The 24,629-nt window shown below is 34.4% G+C and overlaps 4 protein-coding genes across 6 annotated transcripts; 1 reads left to right on the top strand and 3 right to left on the bottom strand.

Moving 5' to 3' along the window:
• Positions 1–899: 899 nt before the first annotated feature.
• Positions 900–4,257, bottom strand: LOC105128758 (gamma carbonic anhydrase 1, mitochondrial). Its single transcript, XM_011030561.1, has 5 exons — positions 4,023–4,257; positions 2,502–2,645; positions 2,212–2,337; positions 1,957–2,108; positions 900–1,582 (listed from the first exon to the last, which is right to left on the bottom strand). Exons 1-5 carry the CDS (start codon positions 4,135–4,137, stop codon positions 1,304–1,306), a joined length of 816 nt encoding a protein of 271 aa, XP_011028863.1. The 5' UTR covers positions 4,138–4,257; the 3' UTR covers positions 900–1,303.
• A 469-nt stretch (positions 4,258–4,726) lies between these two features.
• LOC105128755 (protein RER1B-like) lies at positions 4,727–7,719 on the top strand. Of its 3 annotated transcripts, none has more exons than XM_011030559.1 (4): positions 4,727–5,189; positions 5,601–6,000; positions 6,815–6,995; positions 7,218–7,719. In XM_011030559.1, the coding sequence occupies exons 2-4, from the start codon at positions 5,651–5,653 to the stop codon at positions 7,269–7,271; spliced, it is 585 nt and encodes a 194-aa protein (XP_011028861.1). In that variant the 5' UTR covers positions 4,727–5,189; positions 5,601–5,650; the 3' UTR covers positions 7,272–7,719. The 3 variants fall into 3 exon arrangements, with proteins under 3 accessions (XP_011028861.1, XP_011028860.1, XP_011028859.1); XM_011030558.1 differs by having other exon boundaries at positions 5,598–6,000; XM_011030557.1 differs by having other exon boundaries at positions 4,729–5,189; positions 5,628–6,000.
• A 2,946-nt stretch (positions 7,720–10,665) lies between these two features.
• Positions 10,666–13,223, bottom strand: LOC105128756 (isoflavone reductase-like protein). Its single transcript, XM_011030560.1, has 5 exons — positions 12,961–13,223; positions 12,724–12,858; positions 11,547–11,784; positions 11,250–11,453; positions 10,666–11,084 (listed from the first exon to the last, which is right to left on the bottom strand). The coding sequence occupies exons 1-5, from the start codon at positions 13,141–13,143 to the stop codon at positions 10,918–10,920; spliced, it is 927 nt and encodes a 308-aa protein (XP_011028862.1). The 5' UTR covers positions 13,144–13,223; the 3' UTR covers positions 10,666–10,917.
• A 3,053-nt stretch (positions 13,224–16,276) lies between these two features.
• LOC105128754 (uncharacterized) lies at positions 16,277–17,442 on the bottom strand. Its single transcript, XM_011030556.1, has 4 exons — positions 17,318–17,442; positions 17,074–17,192; positions 16,843–16,961; positions 16,277–16,729 (listed from the first exon to the last, which is right to left on the bottom strand). Exons 1-4 carry the CDS (start codon positions 17,367–17,369, stop codon positions 16,597–16,599), a joined length of 423 nt encoding a protein of 140 aa, XP_011028858.1. The 5' UTR covers positions 17,370–17,442; the 3' UTR covers positions 16,277–16,596.
• Positions 17,443–24,629: the final 7,187 nt, after the last annotated feature.

Genomic DNA, 24,629 nt, shown 5'->3' with positions numbered 1-24,629 from the left:
TGGAATAGCCAATGCTTAATTTTCCCCAGCTGCCTCCAAATGATGAACATAAAACAACGTTTTCTAGACCATTGCATAGCGAAACGAGAAATGAAACTCGAAAACAGTGTGAAACACACAACAAGAAACAGTGAAAACTGTTCATCACGAATTCACGAGAGAACAAACACAAAATATTATTCTTCCATGGAAGCCAGGATTCGTTCCTTGACCCAACTGGGGCAACTCCCCAACACAAGTCCTTTATGCCACATGAATCTTGATCCAATAATATACCCCAGCGCACTTAAGAAGATGTCATGAAATTGAGTTATCTCTGAACCCTGGGCCGCCGATAACACCTCACCTCTACTCGTTAAGCATTTTGAAAACCAAATGAAAACCACATCCCAATAGTCACGGCGGTCTATTCCCCGCACTTCACATCAACGGAGAATGCATAACTCCATTTATTGAAGGATACAAATGGCACATCATTTACAATCAAGGTCCGAAGATGCCAACAAATAACGTTCATAATGCCATTGATGAAGATAACTGAAGGAACAAGGAGGAAAATAATGTTGGAACCCTTCTAGTTAATAAATGATTGGCAAAGTTTGCGTAAGAGTGTAATATGCATCTGGCTCCCCAGCCATTTTCGATTCATGCTTCCTGTCAAGCCGATAGACATGGCCAAGCAACCATACACCAACCAATGGCAGCGCAACAGGTTATCTCGTACAGTGGCAAAAGCACCACCCATTCACAACAGCAGCATTGCCTGTCTCTATCACACACCCATCACATGAATCATATAGCTTTGAGATCATATCGTTGATTCAACATTGTAACATTCTATCGAGGAGAATCTGGACCATTGCATCTATTTTCTACATTTCTTCTTCGATTACAAATTCTAAGAAATGCCTCCAGAATTTTATTACAATATGCAGACACAAAAGAGTACTGCCACATGAACTAATTAGTTATTTCAACCTCTTAAATAATTTGATATCAGAAGTACGGATCAACAAAATCATATTGAAATTGAATTTCTTGGGTACATGAATCAGAAAAACTTCATGGTACATGCTGCTTTATGGTATTAGTTTCTCCCATGGAAGAAAAGAGTGAGCCTGAACAACCACAAGAAGAGCAGAGGTTGAAGCTAAAATGGAGCCAAAATTCTACCCTAAACATGTCTTGTATTATTGGGAAAGAAAGTGATCCCTTCTTCATGTATTCGTGGATGGCAACAAATATTCCTTGAAAGACAAACCTCATATTTTGAAGTTTACGAAACAATACCTCAAGAAATGGCTCATTTTGCCTTATGTTCTTTATCTGGTAGGACATTGTTTGGAAGAATAAGTTCAGGGGGAAGTTCACGCACAACACCTAGCATAGAGTCATACTCCTCGTCTTTCTTCGCAAACTTTTTGCGAAGAACCTTCTCAAACTCAATCTCATCAAAAGGCTTTGCATTCTCAGCTGCATGAACCTGTGCAAGGTTTGAGTAGTTGGTAGCTGACTGGGCAATAAAGGCTATCTCTTCATCAGTCAACTTCCTCAAAAACTTTGCAGGATTGCCTCCCCACACCTGCATAGATTGCAAACAACTGAAGCTGGTATTTCTGTTTACTTTCAGCATATCTTATACAGATTCACATATTAAGTATGAACAAACACATTCTCCACATACTTATCTGTTTAACATCAAATTGTATTATAATGTTTGATACTTGTGGGTTTAGAAGTGTTTGGAAGTTCATTCTTCTCATTTAAATTTCTGATTGTTTAATGTTTAAAGTGTGCAGTAAGACCTACAGTCAGTCTCTACACATAGATGTCAATATCCTTGATGCATCCAATTTGAGACAAGTCTGAAGCATATGATGAACAGCTAAAAAATTATAAATTCAGAAAAAAAAGCACCTTCAAATTCGTAGAGAGAGAGAGAGTTCGCTGACATACCTCTCCAGTAGGGATCCTTGTATTCTGTCTCACAAGAGCTCCAGCAGCAACCATAGCATGTTTCTCAACAACAACACCATCAAGAAGTGTTGCTCCCATACCGACAAAAGCCTCATCCTCAACAGTACATCCATGTACAACAGCACTGTGACCTGCCCAGTTCAAATTTAAATTCATTAAGCAAATTTTGAAAGCATCACACATGACCACCTAATTGCTCCTAGCTAAACATATGACCTCCATAATAATGCTCACCTACAGTAACATTGTCCCCAATGATAGTTGGTAGCACCTTCCCACTTAGATTAGATTTTGCCACATGCACAAGGGAGTTGTCTTGTATATTAGTTCCAGATCCAACACTGATGCTGTTGACATCACCTACCAACCAAAATAAGTTCATGGTCATTGCAAAAGCCAAAAACAACAAGGACAACTCTTTGTAGAATTTTAATTCTTAGGCCCAAAAATTACATCCACTTGAGCATATTTGAAGGGGAAATTCTAGATTAAATGCATCAAATATAAGTTGTATAAAATCTTACCTCTCAACACACATCCATACCAGATGGACGATCCTTTTCCAACTTGAACATCCCCAATTACAGAGGCGCTGGGAGCCACAAATGCATCCTTATCAACTACAGGAGCCTTGTCAAATATGTTCATTAGAGTTCGATGCCTGGACACTAAAACACAAGAAATGATTAATGTGCTAGATAGAATCTTAGACTCGATTCACATACAAAACAATGAACAGTATGTTGATTTTGAGACTAGGAGGTCTTAGAGACTTAGAACTAATAAATTAAATGAATTCATGCACATTTTGTTTATAAATGATCACTTTTCATTTGATATGTAGTATATTATTTAGCTTTCATAATGCCATTTTCATTTGTTACTGATCTCAAGGTTCTGATCCCAAAAAGGGCTTTCCAATTCATGATTCAAATCTTGATTTGACAACCATCCGCCATAGCTAACTACAAGCTAGACCAGCATAACCCAAATTATATTCCTTGATGTTAATAATAAGAATCATATTGAAAGAAGATAGAAGGAAAATTTAAAAAAAAAACAAAAAAGGCTAAACTACTTGTTTAGTTGATGCACAAATAAGGAACAAATGACTCGATTCAAAGGCAGATTGAAAAGAAGAGATTGGACTATGAAACATGTAGTTAGCAGGCATCAAGGCAGATGATACCGAGCAAGAGAATTAAAATGCTTAACCCAGTCTTGAATGTGTGGTGTATTCGTGTCACTTCTTTGACAGGATGGAGTTCATGAAAGTGTCCCATATGCATCACAGAGTATCTTCCAAACCACTCCATAAGCATTATGGAATTTAACAAAATGATCCAATTCATAGCAAACTCGTATTCATTATTCCCTGGGTATACTATACAATAAAAGTTTCCATGATAGTTTGAGCACATGCAACATAAACCACAAGCACTCGTGAGGAGGAGTTATTCCATCCAAGCAATATGAGAAAAATTAAGAAAGTGGATGGAAAATCACAGTAATTGCAAAACTATATTTTTTCAGTAATAACAGAACAAAAGGGAGGCAAGTATTCGGGATGAAATTCACTTTATAAAGAAAACTTTCAAAACCCTATCGGTTAAAACCAATTGCTCCAGCATCTCATTAGAGCGGCATCTTTAACAATAACAATCACAACGTCAAATTATACGGCTACATTCCGAGAAACTAAACTATCCTCATCACTAATAAGCCAGCCCAATCTAAAAAACCATGCTACAACGACGACAAATAGTTATTATTATCTAAAATTTCATTATCAAATCTATGAAATGTTCACATTCGCAAAGATTAAGCGAATAAATAAAAACATTTCTCCAAAAACACCAAATTAGCAAACTAGCTCCGCAATTTATATAGTTATCTACGCTGATTCGAAAACAGAAAACACGAAAACAAATTCGTACTAAAAATGCGAGCTGCGGCAATGAATTATATGATCTAATTAGATAAAATGAAGCTATAAAGAGATTTAATTAGGATCTAGGGTTTATGCAAATGCTAAGCGTGCTTACGTTGTTCTTGGAAGTAGTAATTGCCTTGAAGGCGGCCTCCGAGACGATCAAGAGCTTGGCCGGTCTCGCGAATCCAGAATCCGACGGTGTATATGGCTCTGCCTAGGGTCCCCATCTCCTACTCCTTGTTTGATCAAGTGGTTATTGTTCGTTGGTTTCACTGCGATAGGAAAGAGAAATTTAGCTCGGTGTGGTCTGTGGGGTTTTTAAGAAAAATGATACTGTGAGGGTAGAGTGGCATGTAGCCGAGACTTTGGAGGGTAAATTTGGGTTTTGATGCATTATTAAATTACAAAATGGTCCCTGACACTCAGCTGCTCTCTAAGGATCACAATTTTACATCAACTCAAAATGACTCCAATTGTTTTGCAGCACTATTTATTTTTATATTTCAAAAATATTTTTTTAAAATTAAATATTTTTAATTTTTACTTTAAATTAATAAAAAATATTATTTTAATATATTTTAATATAAAAAATATTTTAAAAAATAATTACAATCATACTTCTTATTAAAGTTTACTGGCCAGGCTTTATATCATAGCTATCAAGCAAGGCCAATCCCTTAACGGAAACCTCCTGTCAATTTTATTTATTTCATTAATAGTGTGCAGGGAAAAAGAGCTGAACCGAGTAATAAAAACAAATCCAAGAAAATGAAAAAAATAATAATTAAAAAGGCCACATAGAGAGAAAAACATAAAAAACCCATAAAATCTTCGGGCCGGTTCTTTGCCACCCTTTCTTTTGTATCCAGGCAGAGGTGAACAAAGGAAGGAGACTGGGATATTGAAAATTGAACTGCTCCTACAAAAAGAAAAGAGTGGGATCGGGTTCGGGCTTTAACGCGAGCCGAAATCGCCTGTCCAAGCAGTCATTTGGCTGGCCACGTTCAGTCCCAGGGAGACCCTGGCTCGGTCCATAAAGAGTTCCTAATAAAACGACATGAGAAGGGCACGTTCTGATGGGTTGATTAGGCGCGCGCCTGCAACTGGCTCGCGAAATGTCCATCGTTCAGATGCTAAACGCATTTTAAGCTTTAAAAAAAATCCAGAGAAAGAGAAGGTAACAGAATCAGCGATCGATTCATCACCGATAGATCACCATATCACTGTTCACTTTCCCTAATTGAATCCTCTCCTCTTTCAAAATCCAAACTCTCTCGAGGTTAGCTTTCATGATCTCTCTTTATGAACGCTATTATTATATTTATGATTCACTCGATCAATTTAACCAAAAAGAGAAACAGTTTTTTAACGATTCTTGATTTCATTTGTTTAATTTCTGTTTGGTTTCCGAGAAATCAAAAAACAAAGGAAAATGCTTAGCTAATTCTATATTATTCAACGGGTCTCAATTATTATTATTATTATTTTTGCCTAGTATTTGATTTATTCTCCGCGTTTATAAATTATCATTTACGCATGTCATTAAAAATATAACAAGAAATTTAACGACTCTTGATCCTCTTTTTTTTTTTGTTATTAAAGTTGTCTTGTTTTGAAGAAAATAACTGAATGATTATTGCAATTATTCATGAGCTAGCTTGAGCCCTAATTAATTCAAGTTTTGTAGAAGATTATTGATTATGTTTTGGATCTGCAGGAGAAATTAGAATATAGTAATTGATGGAAGGAAATGGTGGTGATGCTGCCAATGTGGTGGGACCTGTTGCGAAGTGGAGAAATGATTTCTCTCGGGCATTCCAGTACTATCTGGACCGATCCACTCCTCATCCGATGCAGAGGTGGCTTGGAACTCTTGCGGTTGCAGCAATTTATGTGTTGCGTGTTTTCTATGCTCAAGGGTTTTACATTGTGTCTTATGGTCTTGGGATTTATATCCTGAACTTGTTGATTGGGTTTCTGTCACCCAAGGTTGATCCTGAACTTGAAGTTTTGGATGGGGCTTCTTTGCCAACTAAAGGATCGGATGAGTTCAAGCCCTTTATCCGCCGTCTTCCTGAGTTTAAGTTCTGGTAATCAAGATTTTCTTTTGCGGTGTAGTAGATGGTTCTGTTTGTTTGGTATATTAGCTAGTGCTTGGGTCTAATGCCTGAGTAGGTTACGCAATAGATTTTCCAGCATGTTTTTGGTGTTCGTGCTAGTAATAGTTTCCCGTAATATTTATCTGCCAGGCTTTATTTATCCTTACAAGCAGGTGTCATTTTTTTGTCCTGCATGGGTTTTGCTTATGATTGCTTTGTCCATTTTAATCTTGAAGCATAGGATATCAGAAATACTATTTTGATTAAAGAGTAAGAAATTTGGTTGGAGAACACTCAGTGTTACATAGAGATTTAGCACTTTGCATTTTGTTGACCCTATTCATGCCAGTTATAATTTCTGAGGAATATTATTAATGTTTCATGGCGTTGGTGTCATTAATGCCCATGATGTTAACACCTGGAATATGTATAAGATAATAAATTCAAAAGGGTATTAACACGTGGCATGGATGTGGACAATCCATATAGCCTCTGGTGGATTGAAAACCAGTTCGAGCTTGTTGCCAACAAAACACACATTACCATAATTTGTTTGATTATTGCCATCTTTGTTTGGTAGCTGTTTTATACTCTGTAAGAAGCTTTAGTGGCCCTAGATCTTGCAAGTCAGGAAGAAGATACACTTGTCTCGGTCTGATCAAACATCATTAATTCTGACAGAGCCCCATTCTAAGATGTTACTGAATGAACAGAATCCATCTCACACTTTGCACTCTGACCATATCTTATTTCTATGAATTCCAGACCCCAAAAATGAGTTTTTTTTTTTTGGTTCTGCTTTCAGGTACGCCATCACCAAGGCTTTTTGTGTGGCCTTCCTAATGACCTTCTTTTCTATATTTGATGTCCCTGTATTCTGGCCCATATTACTCTGCTATTGGATTGTTCTGTTTGTCCTCACAATGAAGCGCCAAATCATGCACATGATGAAGTACAAATATGTTCCATTCAGCCTAGGAAAGCAGGTAAGAGCTTTGGAGAGTTTTCTTGTAACCACCTCTCTCCTCTCCCTTTTGCCACCATCTTCTATATTCCCTTTCTGTCGTGGTAATTGATGGCTGGTTTTCTTTTCTTTTCTTTTCTGTTTTTTGTTTGAACACACAAATGGAGTTAAAATGCACGTTGGGTGTTTCCATTTCTTTTTCCAGTTAAAATGCAGTAACTCCTTTCCTTTTGTTTTTTTGCAGAGGTATGGCAAGAAGAAGTCTGATGCAAGCAGCAGTGGCTTGATGAGGGACTAAGCTATGACATGTCCTGAAGCCTTCCAGATGTCTTGCTTTTAATATTTTGAAGGTTTTCCTGTCTTCGTCAAGTACCATGCAAAACTCAATAGGATTTGAAAATTTCATTTTGTTTTATATTTTTAGTTGTAGCAGTCACTAGCATGACTTCACAATCACACATTTTCTGCCTTAGCTGGAGATATTCATTTATACATTAGAATTCTTCTAGTATTTTATTTTTTTAGTCTAATGAATCAATCGTGCTTGATGGTGAGCCGCCCTACTTTGTTTAGTATTTGAAGATGCCTGAGCTGTTAGCGTGTGTGAATTGATGTTTGAGCTGTACAATGATTGAGAAAATCCCACTGGTATGATTTTGAACCAATGGCGAGACCTAGTTGGATTCTGTATTCATCTCACTGACTACAGTTTATATGTATGAATCAAAACTCGTTTTCAACTTCAACGCAAATTGTAAAATTTTCAGATTACAATTTTCCACCTTCTTCCTCTCCTGTTCCTTTCACATCCGCTGTCCATTTCGTTTCCTTGGATGTTTTGTGTTCTAAAATGATATTCCATATACATTATTTTTAATTTTGATGTTGCAGAAATCGATTAAATTGTACTGTGTGTTCCTTGCTGTCTCGTGCAGTGACTTGTGTGAATGGATTGTATTTGGATTCAATGTTTCAAGTTTCAACTGTATTTGAATCATGATCATCTTGATTTAATTTGGTTAATAGTATATAATCAGCATGTGTTCGGAATGCTCCAAATTGGTTTTACGTTGAGGTTTTATCGATCCCATAAAAAGCTAGATGTGAACCTAACCCAAAGTACGTCAAGGATCAAACTGGGTCAAGGCTTGTTCAGACTGGAATCCATGTAAACCCAATGCGAAGCCAAATGGTCCACCAAGTTGTCTCTTGTGGTTCATCTGCTGATCTACATTCATGGATTCATCCTGTTGGAGGTCAGATTCTTTGCAGTCTCTCTCCTGGGGACAGCCAGAAGTTTCCTCGGCGAATCACCAATTCTGTCCTCGTGCTGCCCCGAAAACGAGTGTGGGCAACGCTGAATCACAAGGGAGAAATTAGCTAGTGTAGCCATGAATCAGCAAGGAGCCATAGCCGATTTAAGAAAAAAGTTACTCACGACATGATCAATTTGAATAATTGAATACCTCAAGCCATAATCATATTCTCATGTATCACCTGGCTGCTCCATTGCTAGACGGCTAGAATGAGCGGGGGTGAAGGACAAAATACCACAAAAACAGGCTTGGCACGTATGTATTGGCTAGGGCCATGGCAATGATGCCAGATGGAAATGTCCAATCATGTACCAACTTGTATATCAAATCCCCAACAACTGAATAGCAAACGTCTCGAATATGTTTTTTTGATACCAATTGACTTTAAAATTGAAAGACAAATGTATAACAAAGTGGAGCAGTACTTTGCTGAATTTTATATTGACAACGTGTCTCGGACATTGCCAGCTAATTTTAGGCATAGAAACTCTCCCTCTATATCTGCAATAGAACTCTCAAATAATATCAGACTGTACCACTTTTCCCCTACAAATGACTGGGAGGATTTTTCTAGTGATTTTCTTCTTCTGGGCTCTCCTCGCAATTGTCACCCCTACACTTGTTCTCTTATCAGAATCTTCAAGACCTTACTTGGATTTAAATGGTAAGGATTTCTTAACATTTTTATGTTAGGTTGGTTGTTGAGCCTCATTTCTTGACTCTGTAGAACTAATAGTAAGTTGCATGTTTTTCCTTAAGATGTTGCAGTTGAGAAAAAGGGTGGGGTGCTAAAGCCTAGGAGAATGATGGGGTACTTGGAGAAACAACTGAGAATAGAAGAAATAGCTCTGGCATCAATATTGCAGGCACCGACAACAGCTCCAGAACCAGAACCAGTTTCTGGAATTAGAGAGGCTATTTTGACAAGGTTTCTTAAGAAGAGATGAGCCTGGTGATCATCAAACTTGCTCTCATGGCTATGTAGGTTTGATTTCAGATTCTTTGGTTATTTAAACAAGCTCTTTGAAGGCTCTAATCTTGTTCGAATGTCATAAAAAAGATAGTGTAACAGCTGCAGACAGAACTTGTAGATGTATATACCTGTGCTATAGAAACAACTGCGTCAGAAATTTTCTTGTGCTGTGAATGAAGTTTTTGTTAAGGGCAAACAAAACGAGTGGAAATAATTTTGATCCTGATTTTTTTCTTCACTCGGCCATTCATAGGCGACAGCTTTCTTCAGAGCAGAAGAAAAGCTGTCTCTTCAAAATTTGGTTCCAAGGAAGAAGATAAGAATACTATTGTTTAAGTTTTAAGTTTTCAAGAAATTGTCGAATGCCAGGTGCTAGAGAGCCAGTTGTGGATGATCAGCCGAGCAATATTCTGATATCTGAGGATAAAGAAACTTCCTTTCACGTTATTTTTTTCATAAGCAACCTGGCATATTAATGATGCCCAGTCAACAGCACATGACAAACCAATCCCACAATGTTAAGGATCCTTCCTTAATTTGTTAGGTGGATATCAGCATTGTCTGGAACTGTAGTTGGATGGTGAGTTAAGAAACCAAGGCACATCAAACAGTCAAATGGTTAGAAACACACAACCTAGAGGTTAGAGCCCTATCGATCGTTCCTCTACATGGCCTTAGTTCTGCCTGTCCCTTCATCATTCGGCTCTAGGCTGCCATGGGATTTTTTTTTTTAATTGTAATGACCGCAATGGAATTATAAGTCTCTCAAGTAGTGATTATGATAATACTAACCCATTTGGATTGTGATGGGGATCGACCCTTTTTCTTTCCTTTATTGACAAGTTTTCTTGCTACCTATCTAGTGTATTGCTGGTTTAAGTTAAATCATATGTAGTTTTCTATGCCAACCTAATGAGTGTCATCAGTGAGATCATAAAAATTAAGCCAAAGAAATGCAGCCCATGATCCTAGCACGACGTTGATGTCTCAGTTAAGCAGCTTGCTTTTCCATTGCATCCGGTTTTTAGAGTCGAGTAATATGAGCTTGCATACTTGTTCTTGCTGGCATTGGCTGGATATGGAAGTTCTTCCTGAAATTGGAGATCCAGAATGGTTTTCTTTGGTAATCTGTTGGCAATCAACACTCAACATAGCTATTTCTTTACTGTTCATCCTCCTAAACTGAAATGGGAATTCAGCATTCCGAAGGCTGCTACTCGACCATCACAGCTTTAACACCAAAATACTGTTTTCCTTTATTGGTGTCATTTTCTTTTCATTGGTTGTCTTTGCTTTGCTATCAGCTTCCTGATTTTAGTTTTTGGAATAAGATTCTTTTATTTATCGTACATTAAAAAAACAATGCAAGCATCAGGCTTGATTCATTGGGGGACAATGCCATAAGCTAGAAAAACAAATGCAAAAACTTTAAACATATTCATCACAATACTATTAAATTATTCTCACCCAGAACATCTCTTCCAGCAATAGCTACAAACCATGGCAATTAGCTAGAGCAGAACATCTTTCACAAGGTTTATAAGGAAGGAGACCTCCTTGACTTGGACAAACACTCGTCTATAAGAAACACCCAAATTTTCAACCATTCGGCTGTTTATTTCATTAATAACTGCATAGCAGAAGATGCCAGTGCCTCAGACAAACTGATCAAGGTACTCTTCCACAGTGGTATATTTGACATCGGGATATAGCTCAGAGGCCTCAAACCCCCATGATGGGTCAATCTCAAAGTTGGTCATGTCACCTTTAACAAGGGCTGAGTGGTTGATTGACAGAACAACATTAATCGGAATCGGAGACTCTGCAAGAATGAAAGAAAAAACAGATGAAATATACCAACAACATGATTTCCTTCACTTCGTTTATAATTTGCACTTGGTCCTATGATCGGTGCACATCAAGAATCTGATAGAAAGAAATAGTGCTAGCATTGACATTCTGTTTTATGGAAGAGGGTTTCACTGACCTTGGATGTCCTTCAGAAGTTTCTCTTCGGGAACAAAGGTTTTTTCGAGGGTTTTGCCAATCTTTTTCTCCCATAGAGCAATAAGCTCATTGAATGAGTATGTGTTTTTAGGAGGCTTGATAAGGACAGTCTTGTTCAAGGTTCTTGCATCATCCACAGCTTTGATGGTGTAGGTTCCAATGTCATCTTCCTTATTGAAAACCACTGTTGAGCAAATAAATGTCAAAACTATGAGGCTAATTCATTTTCCAACTCATATTTAACAGAGAGAGTTAATAACATCATATTGTTTATTACCCTTGGCATTGCCATCTCCGAGGATGGTGATCTTGTCTCTCGGAGGAGCAGTAAGTCCAAACTGTACCAATGTGGGGAGATAATATGCCGCAAAGAAGTTGGAAGGCACATAAGTGTAGGGAATCCCCGCAGCCTCGATGGCACGTCGAATCTGAGCCTTCATTGCAAATGCACTTTTTGCAGGCTCAACAGCATTGACATGATCCACATCCATTCCAAATTCGGAAGGGAAGAATCTCTGAACGAAACACACAAAAAAGATTCAATTATTATTATTAAAATTCCATGTCTCCTTGATGATTCTCTTAGACAAATTGAGAAAAACAGCAAGATAAATAAAATAATCACCCTCATGGTATATAGAAGTTGATATTGTTAGACTGCAGCAGAACACTGCAACATTTACAGCCAGTTTAACATTGAGGTTGAATCTATTTTTTATTAAAAAAAAATAAAAATTATTTTAAAGCTTTTAGATTGTTTTCACGTATTGATGTCAAAAATAAAAAGAAATATTATTTTAATACATTTATTAATACCGAACTCTCCAAATAATTTTGTACAACTTTCCAAACTCATCAAGTACCTGTTTGCTTATTCATTGAGAGGAAAAGATAAGATTTCGCAAAGAGAACTGCCATATTCTGTAACAAATCTCCTTTTCCAGGTTCCATTTAATATTAATTAGAAGTTTTGATTCTGACAAGTATAGCAGTGAGATTAAGCACGATCTTCGGCAAACATCAAAAATATCCCCCAGCTATATATATGCTCTCAATTTTACCCCCAAACAAATGTTTATATCAATTTTTTCCCCATTCAGAATTTATTTAGTTTTTTTTCAGATTTGATCATGAATTCAGAAGAAATGGTTTTTTTGTATGGAAATTTACTTTTTATGTTGAGGAATTATAATAGAATACCCCATTGAAAAATATAAATTGTTTGGGCATAGAATTCTTACAGGAGACTGTATGGGGGCAACATTGATACTAATCTAATGTTGGGGGCACTTTTGAGGTTTGCCCTTTTTCCTTTATAAACAAGCATGGACGAACAGAGTGAGCTCGATTGATTTACCATTAACGCAAAGATCTCAATGTCGCAGTCCTGAATGTTAGATTCAATGGGATAACTTGATAAGAAACAGAAGAAAGATTTATGATCATGGACGAACCTTGACATTGCCAGCTTCTTTAATGGCGGCAATAATCTTGGTTTGATCTGCTATTTGCATGCTCCCAATCGCTGATATCACCACATCCACCTGCTTGATTGCCTTCACCAAATTGTCATGGCCGTCGATATCTCCCTGCAAATTCCCCACAATATGACACAATCAATACAGTTTGTTTATTGAAAAGGCAAGAAAACAAAACCATGAAAACATGGCAGAGGAGGTTTAAGCAGCTACATGGATCAAAGTGACGCCTAAGTTCTTGAATTTCTCGACAAGTTCTCGTTTGACAGGATCAGAGACTGTACTCTCTCTAACCAAGGCGAAAGTGGGGTGACCGGCCTTGGCGCTTGCCTCCACGATGAATTTTCCTATGTAACCAGTGCCTCCAATGATCAAGATCTTGCTTTTATCAGCCATTGTAGAGGAATTTTCTTGCCGAAAGAAACCAAGGAAGTTTAACAAGGAGAGGAGAGCGACGTTCTGTTGGAGCAAGGATGCGTGCACAATTTATGGACAGAAGGATGTAATTTGCTAAGATAATAAAGGGATAATGGTAATTAACTAATTATTTTCTTTTGCTAATTAACTCCGTGTATTCTCATGTTATATGTGGTTGGTGTGAGGGAATAGAAATAGCCTGTATAAAAAACAAAAAATATGCTTGGCTAAAATATATATATATACATATATATATATAAAAGTTATTTTCAAGTCTATTTCACCTTGCACCTAAATTATCCATCATTATCATTGAATCCATGAAGAAAAAAAATCCAACAAACCTCCTCTGAATTTATTGAAGAAAAACTCGTGATCAGACGTATGAAGTGGGGAGCAAAACACACTAATTGAACCAGTTTCTCATGGATGACGATGGGATCGGTATTTTTATTTTTATTTTTATTTTAATAATGAGGGTTACGAAGAAAATGGATCTAATCAGAAACCTTAATCTGGCGGGAAGCGATTTGTTGGGCAGTCGCTTCTTATTTTCGGTGGGGGCATTGATGAGTGATTTGCTAACTTATAGGGCTGAGAGCACAGATTAGTAGTTATCGTTCGAGAAATTTGGTGAACATTGCCGTTTTGTGGGAAAGATTCAAGAATTTTGTGCGATGGTAGGTGTAAGATGTTACCATTCCCCCTCTCTATGATAGGTTGAGCAGAAAGTTTAGAGGAATTTCTCAAGTGGAGGGTGTGGATTGTTTGAACGCCTCTTTACGGCCATAATTATAGGACCCCGATCAATTGCTTTGCAAGGGTGTTTTTTTGGAAATTGATTGAAATTGTGGTTTTTAAAATTTAATTTTTTTAAAAAAGATTTAAATTATTTTATTATATTAATATCAAAAATAATTTTTAAAAATAGATCTTTAAGAGGAAAATAAGAATCCAATCTTATGACTAAAATCGTTATCAGAAAAGGGTGCTGTTTGTTTCCCTATCGTGGTGAGGGCCAATGAATGGCGACATCATGATTGTCGCGTGAAGTTAAAGAAAACATAATTCTGCTTATTTCTTGCATTCAACTGCTTCCAGCTTGTTTGAAATTTGTAATAATAAAGTAATTTAAAGTATTTTTTATTTAGAAATATATTAATATATTTTTTATTTTTAAAAAATTATTTTTAACAATAATACATAAAAAAATATAAAAATATATATAAAAAAATTTAAATAAAAGAATTTAAAATTTTTAAAAACACAGTGCAAAACACATTTAAGGATGCTGTGGTTTAAGTAAAAAATGCTTTTCATTTTCAAATTTATTAGGTAATATGGTAACGTCTTTTGAGTGAAAAAAGCTTGTTATATTCAACATCGTTTGGAGTTGTAATAATGATTTTTTTAAAAAACATTTATTTAAAATATATTAAAATAATTTTTTTTATTTTTTAAAATTTATTTATTTTTAATATTAGTAAATTAAAATAATTATAAAACATAAAAAAAAATTAAAAAAAAATTCTCATAAAATATCATTTGAGATGCAATATAAACAGTTCTCGTGAAATAATTAAGAAACCGTTTGTTTACGCGTTAAAAGTTGCGTTTAAAATAAAACATAGGAGGAAAGTGTTTGGTAAAGAAAAAACTACTAATTACTATTCATGAACCCCATTAATTTCCGTGTTTGAAACGCATGATTGAAAGAAGCAGCTGAAAGCTACTTTTCTTGCACCGTTCATGCAATTATATTGTTCAATAAACCGTGTAATTAACATTAACAGTGTACATGAGTACATTGTTCATGTGAACAATGTAAAAAAATTGTACTGTTTACTTGCATTGTATTTTTTTTAAGTGTGGTAAGTTTTTTAATATTTTTTTTAAATTAGTTTAGAATGAATTTTATACTTGATAATTCTAATTTTATTATACACTATAAAAATTATAGCAACTATAATTCTTGTTAGATTTATTTTATATGTGATGAAATTGTAGATAGTTTTATGAATTAATAAAAAAAAATATTAAGTATGATTTATTTTATGATGTAATAATAATAGTTAAATTCACAATATTTAAATTAAAAATTATTAATATTAATATATATTTTTAAAAATTATTTTATAACCTTAATTTCAAAGCATTTTTAACCAAACACACTAAATTATTTTTTGTTTAACCTCAATTTCAACCACAGTTTTAACTAAACACTTATTTTTTCAAACCAATCTCAATTAAAAATATTTTTTATAAAATATTTTTTTTCAAATCACAACTATCACAATATTAAACATATATTAAACATATTCTAAGTGATTAGCCGCTTATTCTCTTCTTTATCGACAGGATAACAATAATTACCAACATGATATAAATAAATGAATGAATGAAGGACAGTAACCCATTTATTAAAAAAGCCCGGGTTAACTCACTGGAGGCTTCCATGGTCATTAACTTCAGGGCCCGTGGGATTAGTCGTGGTGCGCACAAGCTGGCCCGGACACCCACATTAATCTAAAAAAAAAAAACCCAGGTTAACTCATAGAACTACGAGTTAACCACACCCAACTCATCGCCTGAGGTCACAGTAGAGAGCAGGATTTATAACTATGACACTGGTTTCGCTGGATTTATTTTTTATCGCTTTCTTGGTGGTTGTGTAAATGGTAGCCCATAAAGCCCAGCAACAAGAGACCTTCCTTTGAAAAACCGGCCCATTAAAAACCTTCACAATTAGCCCAAGCTCGGGGGCTCCTGGGCTCCGTTTCTTTCGTGAACTCATAATGCTCCAGAAGGCCCAGTCCACCCTGAACTGATATAAATTGACCGAATAATGAGTCATTAATGTTTCAGGACTGATTTGTTTTTTTTCCCATTTCCTTTCATTATATAACTGATCATTCTCAAAAGGCTTGTTATATAATTGATGCCAAGGTAGGGTCGATGTTCCTATTAAACATTGCATAGCTTGATTCCAGCTCTGATTCTACATGGTACGAGACTAAAACAATTTTTTTTAAAAAAAAATTTCCATTAACATCTATCACAAACAAAAAATAAAATAATTTTTTTGGCAAAAACAAACACTGTTCGAATCACAGATACAGAATAGCAGGATACAAACTGCACAATTTCACTTTATTTCTCATGAAGGCCTTTTCAAACCATCTGGATTAACTGGGGGAACAACAACAAAGATAAAAGCCTGGTGTAGTAAATAGAGCACCAAGTTATACAAGTCAATGTCTTGATGGCCAACAATCCTACACTCTTAATAATTTATACAGATGATCAAGTGGCCAGAAAAGAGGACAAAATCCACTCATCACATTCAACTTCTCCATATTCACAGCATCTTACAAAGGTGGTAGCTTAGCTTTTCTAGTAAATCCATGCAGTGTATAGGAAGCTAGGAGGCCATCACACAGCACTGGTTCCACTGTTGGATTTTGAGGTGGCGAGACTGGCGATGTGAAACTGTGGCGAGTAATTGTTGGAGGAACGTTCCAGTTCTGGTGTTTCATTTAGAAATGCCCAGACGCTACTTGCCCACCTGCAACAACAATGGCTTGATTAGGATGTACATGCTAGATTAAACCATACAAGACTCTGATCTAATGGCCATAACGGGGTAAGATGCTTAGGATTTTTGGCTTAATTAATTACCAGCCATTTTTCTTAATGAGTTGCTCCAGACTTGGTTCAATTTCCGAGTCCATGAACTCCTCTGTATCGGCTGGAGAGCTTGGTCTCTGAAACTTTAGTCCATCTTCGTACATGCCATCCTGTAACATACATGACATGATCATGTAAGTGAAGATTCAGAGTATTCATGCAAAAAGAAGCGTGCCCACGAAAAAAGATTATAACTAAGTGAAAATGTTGTAGAAATTAGACCTGGTTGCAATTTGATGGTCTAGATAAAACTTTGAGATGATCCTCCTCTGTTTTCTTCTTCGATTTCCAGTAAGCATCAATGTCTCCTTTAGTTTGTGACCTATTCCTTTGATATTTCACTGCACAAGGAACCACGGGTCACATAATCAAGCCAAATCGAGTAACCAAAAAAAAAAAAAAAAAACCCCGAAAGCTCCATGTGTGTATCATGGCACGGATTGAAATGAATGCCAAGAATATTTACCTGACTCACGATCAGGGACAGGTGAGTCCCAACCAGACATTAAAGAACCCATTTGTTCAAAACCTTTTAATCAAAGCACTAAGCGAGAGCGTGTGTCTTACCGATCTTGTGATAATGATGATCTTTTATCCTATATATACTGCTGATGTGCGGGGGGGTCTCACGTCTTATCCTTTTTTTGTTCTTATCCTTCGCTTGCTCGCCAATATTCGTGCAATGCAATGTCTATCTACAGAGCCCTGTTTTTTCATATAAAATAATTTAAAAAAAAAACAATTATGTTTAAATATTTTTTGTTTTTTTTATTATTAAAAAAATTAATTAATGAAAATATTTTTTATTAGAAAAAATTTATTTTTTTTTAAATTATTTTTTTAGCTGGAAAAACTTCTTAAAAATTGTAAACAAATAAAAAATATATTATTATTTATTAATACTATGAAATTTGGTCTGGAATTTTTTAATTACTATGTATTTTGTTTTAAATTTATTTTTAAATTTTATCTTTTAAAATCTGATTTAATTTTATTTTCATACCAATTTTTATTTTTTGATTGCTATTTATTTTTTATTTTTTATTTTTTTTAAATTAATTCATTTTTTCATTCTTTAATTTTTTTATTTTTCATATTTGATACTTATTTTTTCTATTAAACTAACAGATATTAAAAAACAATTCATGAATATACTTTCCGTAAGAATTACTCTTAAAAAAAAATCTATTTTTCTATAAATAAATGGGACAGTTTGATTCGTAACTTAACCTAAAAAGGATTCGGGGTCAAGAATAAGGTTATTTAACAATCGAAATATGTTGTTTTTATTTAAAATTATTTTTTTTAAATTCACTTATCTTGATTTGATCAATGTTAAATCAAGTTTATTTATGTCAATCAAACAAAACTTAGTTAATTTTAAAACTAGTTTGTATCAGGTTTTATTTTATGGTGTCCATTTGGCATCACGTAGCTCTTGGTTTTTAAATTATTTTTTATCTATTTTTTTTTCTGATTTTGATTTATAGACAATAAATCTGGCATAGTTTAAGGACAGAGTATGGACGAAGGAAGCGAGCCTGTTGACTTTATTATATAACAAGCTGAAGTGGCCCAAGTGGGTGTCTGATTGTGATAAGCTTCCTTCTGATTCAATAAATCTGGCATAGTTTAACGACAGAGTATGGACGAAGGAAGCGAACCTGTTGACTTTATTATATAACAAGCTGAAGTGGGTGTCTGATTGTGATAAGCTTCCCCAAGTTGTGTCCCTTAATCTTTAAAACAAACCACTGCCCACAGATTCATTCCTATATACAAACTAGAGGCAGGTTTTTAAGAGGATGGAGATGCCAGATATTTTCTTTGCATTTTGCCCCTGACTTTTGGTTACGCTGCTGGCCCCACGATTGGCTTGGCGCCAAAAATATCCTCTGCGTTTTATTTTGACTTCCTGATCGGGACTCAGGGGGCAGAGAATCAGAGATGATGCTTCATGGGCCATTTGGCCCACGTGATTTAAAAAATTGGATTGGGCCGGATGTAGCCCACTTCTATCCTGTCACTCACAGGCCATTGAACTGGGTTGAGTATGGTCTTCTTTGGGTTATGTACATGGGCTGGGCCAAGGAAACTTGAAGCTTCAACTTGGAAGGAGCTTCCACTTTCCTGAAAGCCTTTTGAGTTAAAATATTGGGATCTGCTCAGACTCCTTTACAAAACACCACCAAATTGGAGCTCTATTAGCTGTCTGATTAAATTACAATAATTCTCTTGAGGTGTAATGTAATTACAGTGATCACCCAAAAGTCTAAAGATATTATAAAAATATTCTTTGATGTTAAGGAGAATGGTTTTAAAAAATACGAAATGAGGTTTTTGTAATAGTTATTTAAACATGAGAAAGTTTTTGTTAAATTTTTGAAATTTTAGATGCTCTTTATTGTTGTTATCCAATTTTTGACTTATCTATTTAATAAAATTATTGAAAAATCCAAAAAAATATTTTTTAATATATTTGTATTATTTTTAGCATTTTCTACTTTGTCTCCAAAAAATTTAAATTTTAAAAGTTTTTAGAATACGTTTGACTTTTTACATATTATTTTTAAAATCAATAATTTTTTTTATTTAAATCGGTATTATTAAGAAAAAATTATATTTATAAAAAAAAAGAAATTGAGAAACTATATTTGAGGATTAAATAATATTTAACCTATAAATAATAGCCTTCGACACCAAAAAAAAAAAAATAGGGTAATTTTTCATATTTAGAAGGAAGAATACCTTAAAGGGGATTTTGTAACTCACCCTTATTTTTATTTACTTCATTATTCATTTTGATCTTGGATGGCCTTCTAATTGGATAAATCTAAGTTTGCGCCTGTATGTTCCACCACTGTAAAGTTTAATACATTAGATTTTAGTGTGTGCTTGGTCCTTTGGTGTGTGGTGATTTTCATATTTACTCATCAAAATTATTAAAAAAAAATAAAAATATTTGTTTTTTAAAACTTAATTTCAAATGTAAAAATAAACAGTATTTTAAGCTTTTCTATCAAAATATATACAGTTAAAAATTTAAATAAAAATAACTCTAATGTATTATTTGGTAATAAAGGATGACATCGTGAAAATAAAATGTTTAAATAAAAATAAATTTAATGAATTGTTTAATGATAAGGAATGGAATCATGAAAATAAAAATAAAATTTTTATTTTTTAGGTGAGAATGAGAATAAAAATTAAATAAAGTTACATTGCCATGCATGCAAGGTGAGCTGGGAATGGAAATAATGAATGAGAATTAATTTTTCAAATGACACATTATTAAATATTAACTTTTTATTATTTTTATTATCTCAATTATCACCATCGGTATTATATATTATTATTTATCTATAGCTATTATTATCGAGCCAATAAAGCACATAAGAACTTAGCAGAAGTTACGACTCCTCAAATGGCATGCTCTCCAATTTTATGTTATAAATGATGATAGCTAGTGATCATAATCAGGGCACTAGATGAACAATTATCTACAATGTTTTTTCTTCTGGGAGCTTTGGCGGGCATAAACAACTTTCTCTGTGCGATATATATTCTTTTTCGATCGAATTGCCAGTATCCACGCTCAAATAACATATTTATTGACCGGCAGATTTTATTTCTATCTGGATTTGAACCAGCTCTCAAATCATCTGAGTAAATACGTGGAGGCTAGTACTTATCAGTAATTTAAAATAAGACCTGGTGGGATGGACATTGAAGAAGATGAGGAGAAAGAAAAAAGTAAAAGGAGCACTGCTTTTGAGCGTGAGCAAAGTCAGAAAAAGTTCGGGAAGACAAAACAATAACAGGCCGAGTTTCTCTCATTATTTCTCAACCATCGAACAGCTCGTTTACTTTCTTGCTAGGTTTTTGGCATGCATGGCTGTGATTATTGCTATTTTCACTATCACTCGACAGCACCTGAATTCCGAGCATCATGTTTACCACAAGTCGAAGATTTTCCCTCTGTGCCATCATAAAATCAAAGGGATAGTGTGAATAGGTCGGTGCTTTAATCATGGCTCCATGTTTTTCTTTCAGATTTTACTCGCGGACTTGTGCTACAAGACGCTCAAACACTTTAAAAAACATACTAGAATCTTTAAATTTTAAGATTAATTTTGAGAAAACTTTCATATATTTTGAAAAGTGAACGATCCATAAAGTTTTTTACTGAAAATAGTCTATAAGGCTATTAAAACACACAAAAAAACCATCCTAATTATTAGTAAATTCAAAATTAAATTGGAAATTCCAATTTGAATTGAAAAAAATCTAAAAAAATAAAAAGATAGAAAATAAAAATATCAAGTAATAGCTTTCAAACCGAATTTAGAACTTTTCTTCAACTACAAACTTTTGTGAAGCTTGCTAGTACTGTCCCTACAATATATTTCATCTTTTGAATTTGCAAGAGTTACAAAATATCTTCGCCATTGACGTGATTCAAGATTCAAACCTAGCTAGCTAGCATCCCATAATTCAACCGATAAATTTAAAAGAAACGAAAATCATTTTACTTTGAAATTCAAAGTTTTGGCGAATATATTTTGTCTCAAAGCTGGGCAACACAAACCAGATATTCATGCCGAAGTCTTATCCCGTCGTCGAATATGCCTATCGCATTCATGGACTGATCAATTTGCCGAAGTCACGTTACACGTTTAATTGGCCGGCAATACTGCTACTACCATCCTAATTATCAGTAAACTCAAAATTAAATGGGAAATTCCAATTTGAATTGAAAAAAATAAAAAAGATAGAAAATAAAAATATCAAGTAATAGCTTTCAAACCGAATTTAGAACTTTTCTTCAACTACAAACTTTTGTGAAGCTTGCTAGTACTGTCCCTACAATATATTTCATCTTTTGAATTTGCAAGAGTTACAAAATATCTTCGCCATTGACGTGATTCAAGATTCAAACCTAGCTAGCTAGCATCCCATAATTCAACCGATAAATTTAAAAGAAACGAAAATCATTTTACTTTGAAATTCAAAGTTTTGGCGAATATATTTTGTCTCAAAGCTGGGCAACACAAACCAGATATTCATGCCGAAGTCTTATCCCGTCGTCGAATATGCCTATCGCATTCATGGACTGATCAATTTGCCGAAGTCACGTTACACGTTTAATTGGCCGGCAATACTGCTACTAACCTGTGGTAAAATGGCATCAAAATTATCAATCAATCACTTGAAGATTTAAAGTTTTATATAGCCAGCATGGGTATAGTTTGTATGGCTACCCAGAAATCTTATCCCGTAGTCGAATATGCCTATCACTTTCATGCCTTGGCGCCAGCTTCGTCTGTTCTTGCTGGCATGTATTACCAGATGGCAAATTTCCAATTATAACAAGCTTGATGCAACCATGTATTGCATAAAGTCAGTTCAATTAATGAATGCAACAAGGGCTCCACATTTCAATCGCGTTAAGAATCTAACGTCCTGTCGTTTAAAGGGCACCTATATGTTTTGGCTATTTCTGCCTCGGCTTATTCGATAGAGTAGAGGTGTTACTGTATATGTCTGATACAATATATATATATATATTCAAAAATATTTTAATTTAATAATTTAAATTATAAGATGACATTTTAAAATATAATTTATATTATTTTCTAATATATTTTGAGTAAAAATTCTTTAAATTTTAAACTTACTTAAATTTATTTTAATTTTTATAAAACAAATAAAAATGATAAGATTCAAATTTATAATCTCATATTTTGATAGCATGTTAAATAATTATTTTAATTTTATAGTTTAAATTATTAAAAAACATTTTAAATCATTCATATTATTTTTTTAATATTATTAATATATTAAAAAAAGTAAAAATATTAATTTAATGGTTTTTAAAGTATAAAAAATGAGGTTGATGTGCTTGATTTGATTGGGTTTAAGTTCTTGCCACCCTATTTCCAATGGAAGGTCATTTTCGAGGAACTTTTATTCCCATCTTTACATCTCCATATACACATCCCTTTTATCTAAGATTTAAAGATTTGTTTGACCCTATTGTACTTCTAAGGCAAGCAACTCTTTGAATGGGATGTGAATAATCAAGACAATACATATATATATGATTTTATGAGACATCCTACATAATTTTTTTACCAAGTACTTGAATATGTTTTTTGAAAAAAATGAACCAGAAATCACTTAATCTAATGCAACTTCGACTTGAAATTTCAAATGAGCTTTAACTTTAAACAGAGTTTTAGCAGCCAAGGGCGTGGAGTGTTCAGTAATGCCTTCGCTAAAATCTAAAGGTACGTGTGTGTTCGATAATACAGTAGTAATTATGGTTTATCATATTTTTTTAATATATCAAAATATTTTTTTATTTTTAAAATATTATTTTTAATACTGGTACATCAAAATAAATTAAAAATATAAATAAATAATTTCAAATAAAAAAAAATTAAAAATAAAATTTTATTCACGTTTCCAAACATCACCTATATTTTCAAAAAGGCAAATATTTTGTGTCACAAAGATCTCAAAAAGGCAAATATTTGCAAACTAGAGCTTAGCCTAGTGGTGGAAGGGGCTTGTCTCCTTCCACTATACCTGAATTCAAGCCCTAGCGTGCACGTCTGTCACCCCTGCGGTGCCTTATATGTCTACTGAATTTGCAGGATATTCAATGGACCGTGGGAATTAGTCGTGGTGCGAGCAAGCTGGTTAAATTTTTTTTTTTTAAATAAAATTTTATTCACGTTTCCAAACATCACCTATATTTTCAAAAAGGCAAATATTTTGTGTCACAAAGAAGCCATACCAGAGTTAATTAATACAGGACTTTCGGTCTGTAATTATATGATTAAAATTCCCACGGTAAAGGGCTTGATCAGCACTGAAGGTCTTCTTTAGGCGCACCAATTGGTGAGTGGACCCTCTATTTTTAGGTGGCTATAATTTTGATACCCTAGTCAAACAACAAGCGATGATGACTCATTTTTCTGCAGATGAATAAACCTAATTATACACACAAAAAAAAAAAATCATTAAGCCCGACATTAATTATACCACATTGTATTCTTCGTGTCCAATTGAAGGGGGCAAGAATAATAAGGTTTGTCTGAGATATACGCCAATACTGCGTGATCTTACTACCCACCAGCCGATTATTCACAATACAACTATTTAATTAGCAGAGGCTTCTACAGCCATACAGCCATACATACATATACATACATACATGCATGCATATATATATATATATAAAACTCGCAGCGAGAATTCACTTTTCGGAAATCAAAACTATTTTCCTCGTTGCAATCATTGACTCCACGAGGAAACAGAGGGTCAGATTTGATTTCTGTGTATATAAAATTAAGATATTAAATAACCAGGATTAAAAAAAAATAAAGTCGTTGAAAAATTTTCCTTATCCCACCGTGCATTCACTGTAGTGCGACTAGATTTCTCTGTCTGGGGGCCTAATTGACCAGGGAAAATCATTAGACTGGCGTGGTTTGCACGTGTACGTGACTCTTGCTGGTAACCTTTCTGACAAGGACTCGCCTGTGGGTCCCCACCTCACATGGGTCAGGATCAATAGTTCACCTAAACAAGGTTAAGTGGTTAACCTCACCTACAGTTACGATATAAACTAGACTGGTGACCCGTGTCCCGTGTCCCGTGGTTTCCACCTCGAGGCTGGTCAAGTATTTTTTTTTTAATGCAAAACACAGATGCTTGGGGACGTTGATATTAAAAAAATATATAAAATTATGAGACGTGCGAAAAAAAAA

Source organism: Populus euphratica, unplaced genomic scaffold, assembly GCF_000495115.2.
Source record: "Populus euphratica unplaced genomic scaffold, PopEup_1.0 scaffold11.1, whole genome shotgun sequence".
Taxonomy (NCBI): Eukaryota; Viridiplantae; Streptophyta; class Magnoliopsida; order Malpighiales; family Salicaceae; genus Populus; species Populus euphratica.
The sequence above is the reverse complement of the archived record's forward strand: the minus strand, read 5'-3'. Positions and strand labels throughout refer to the sequence as shown.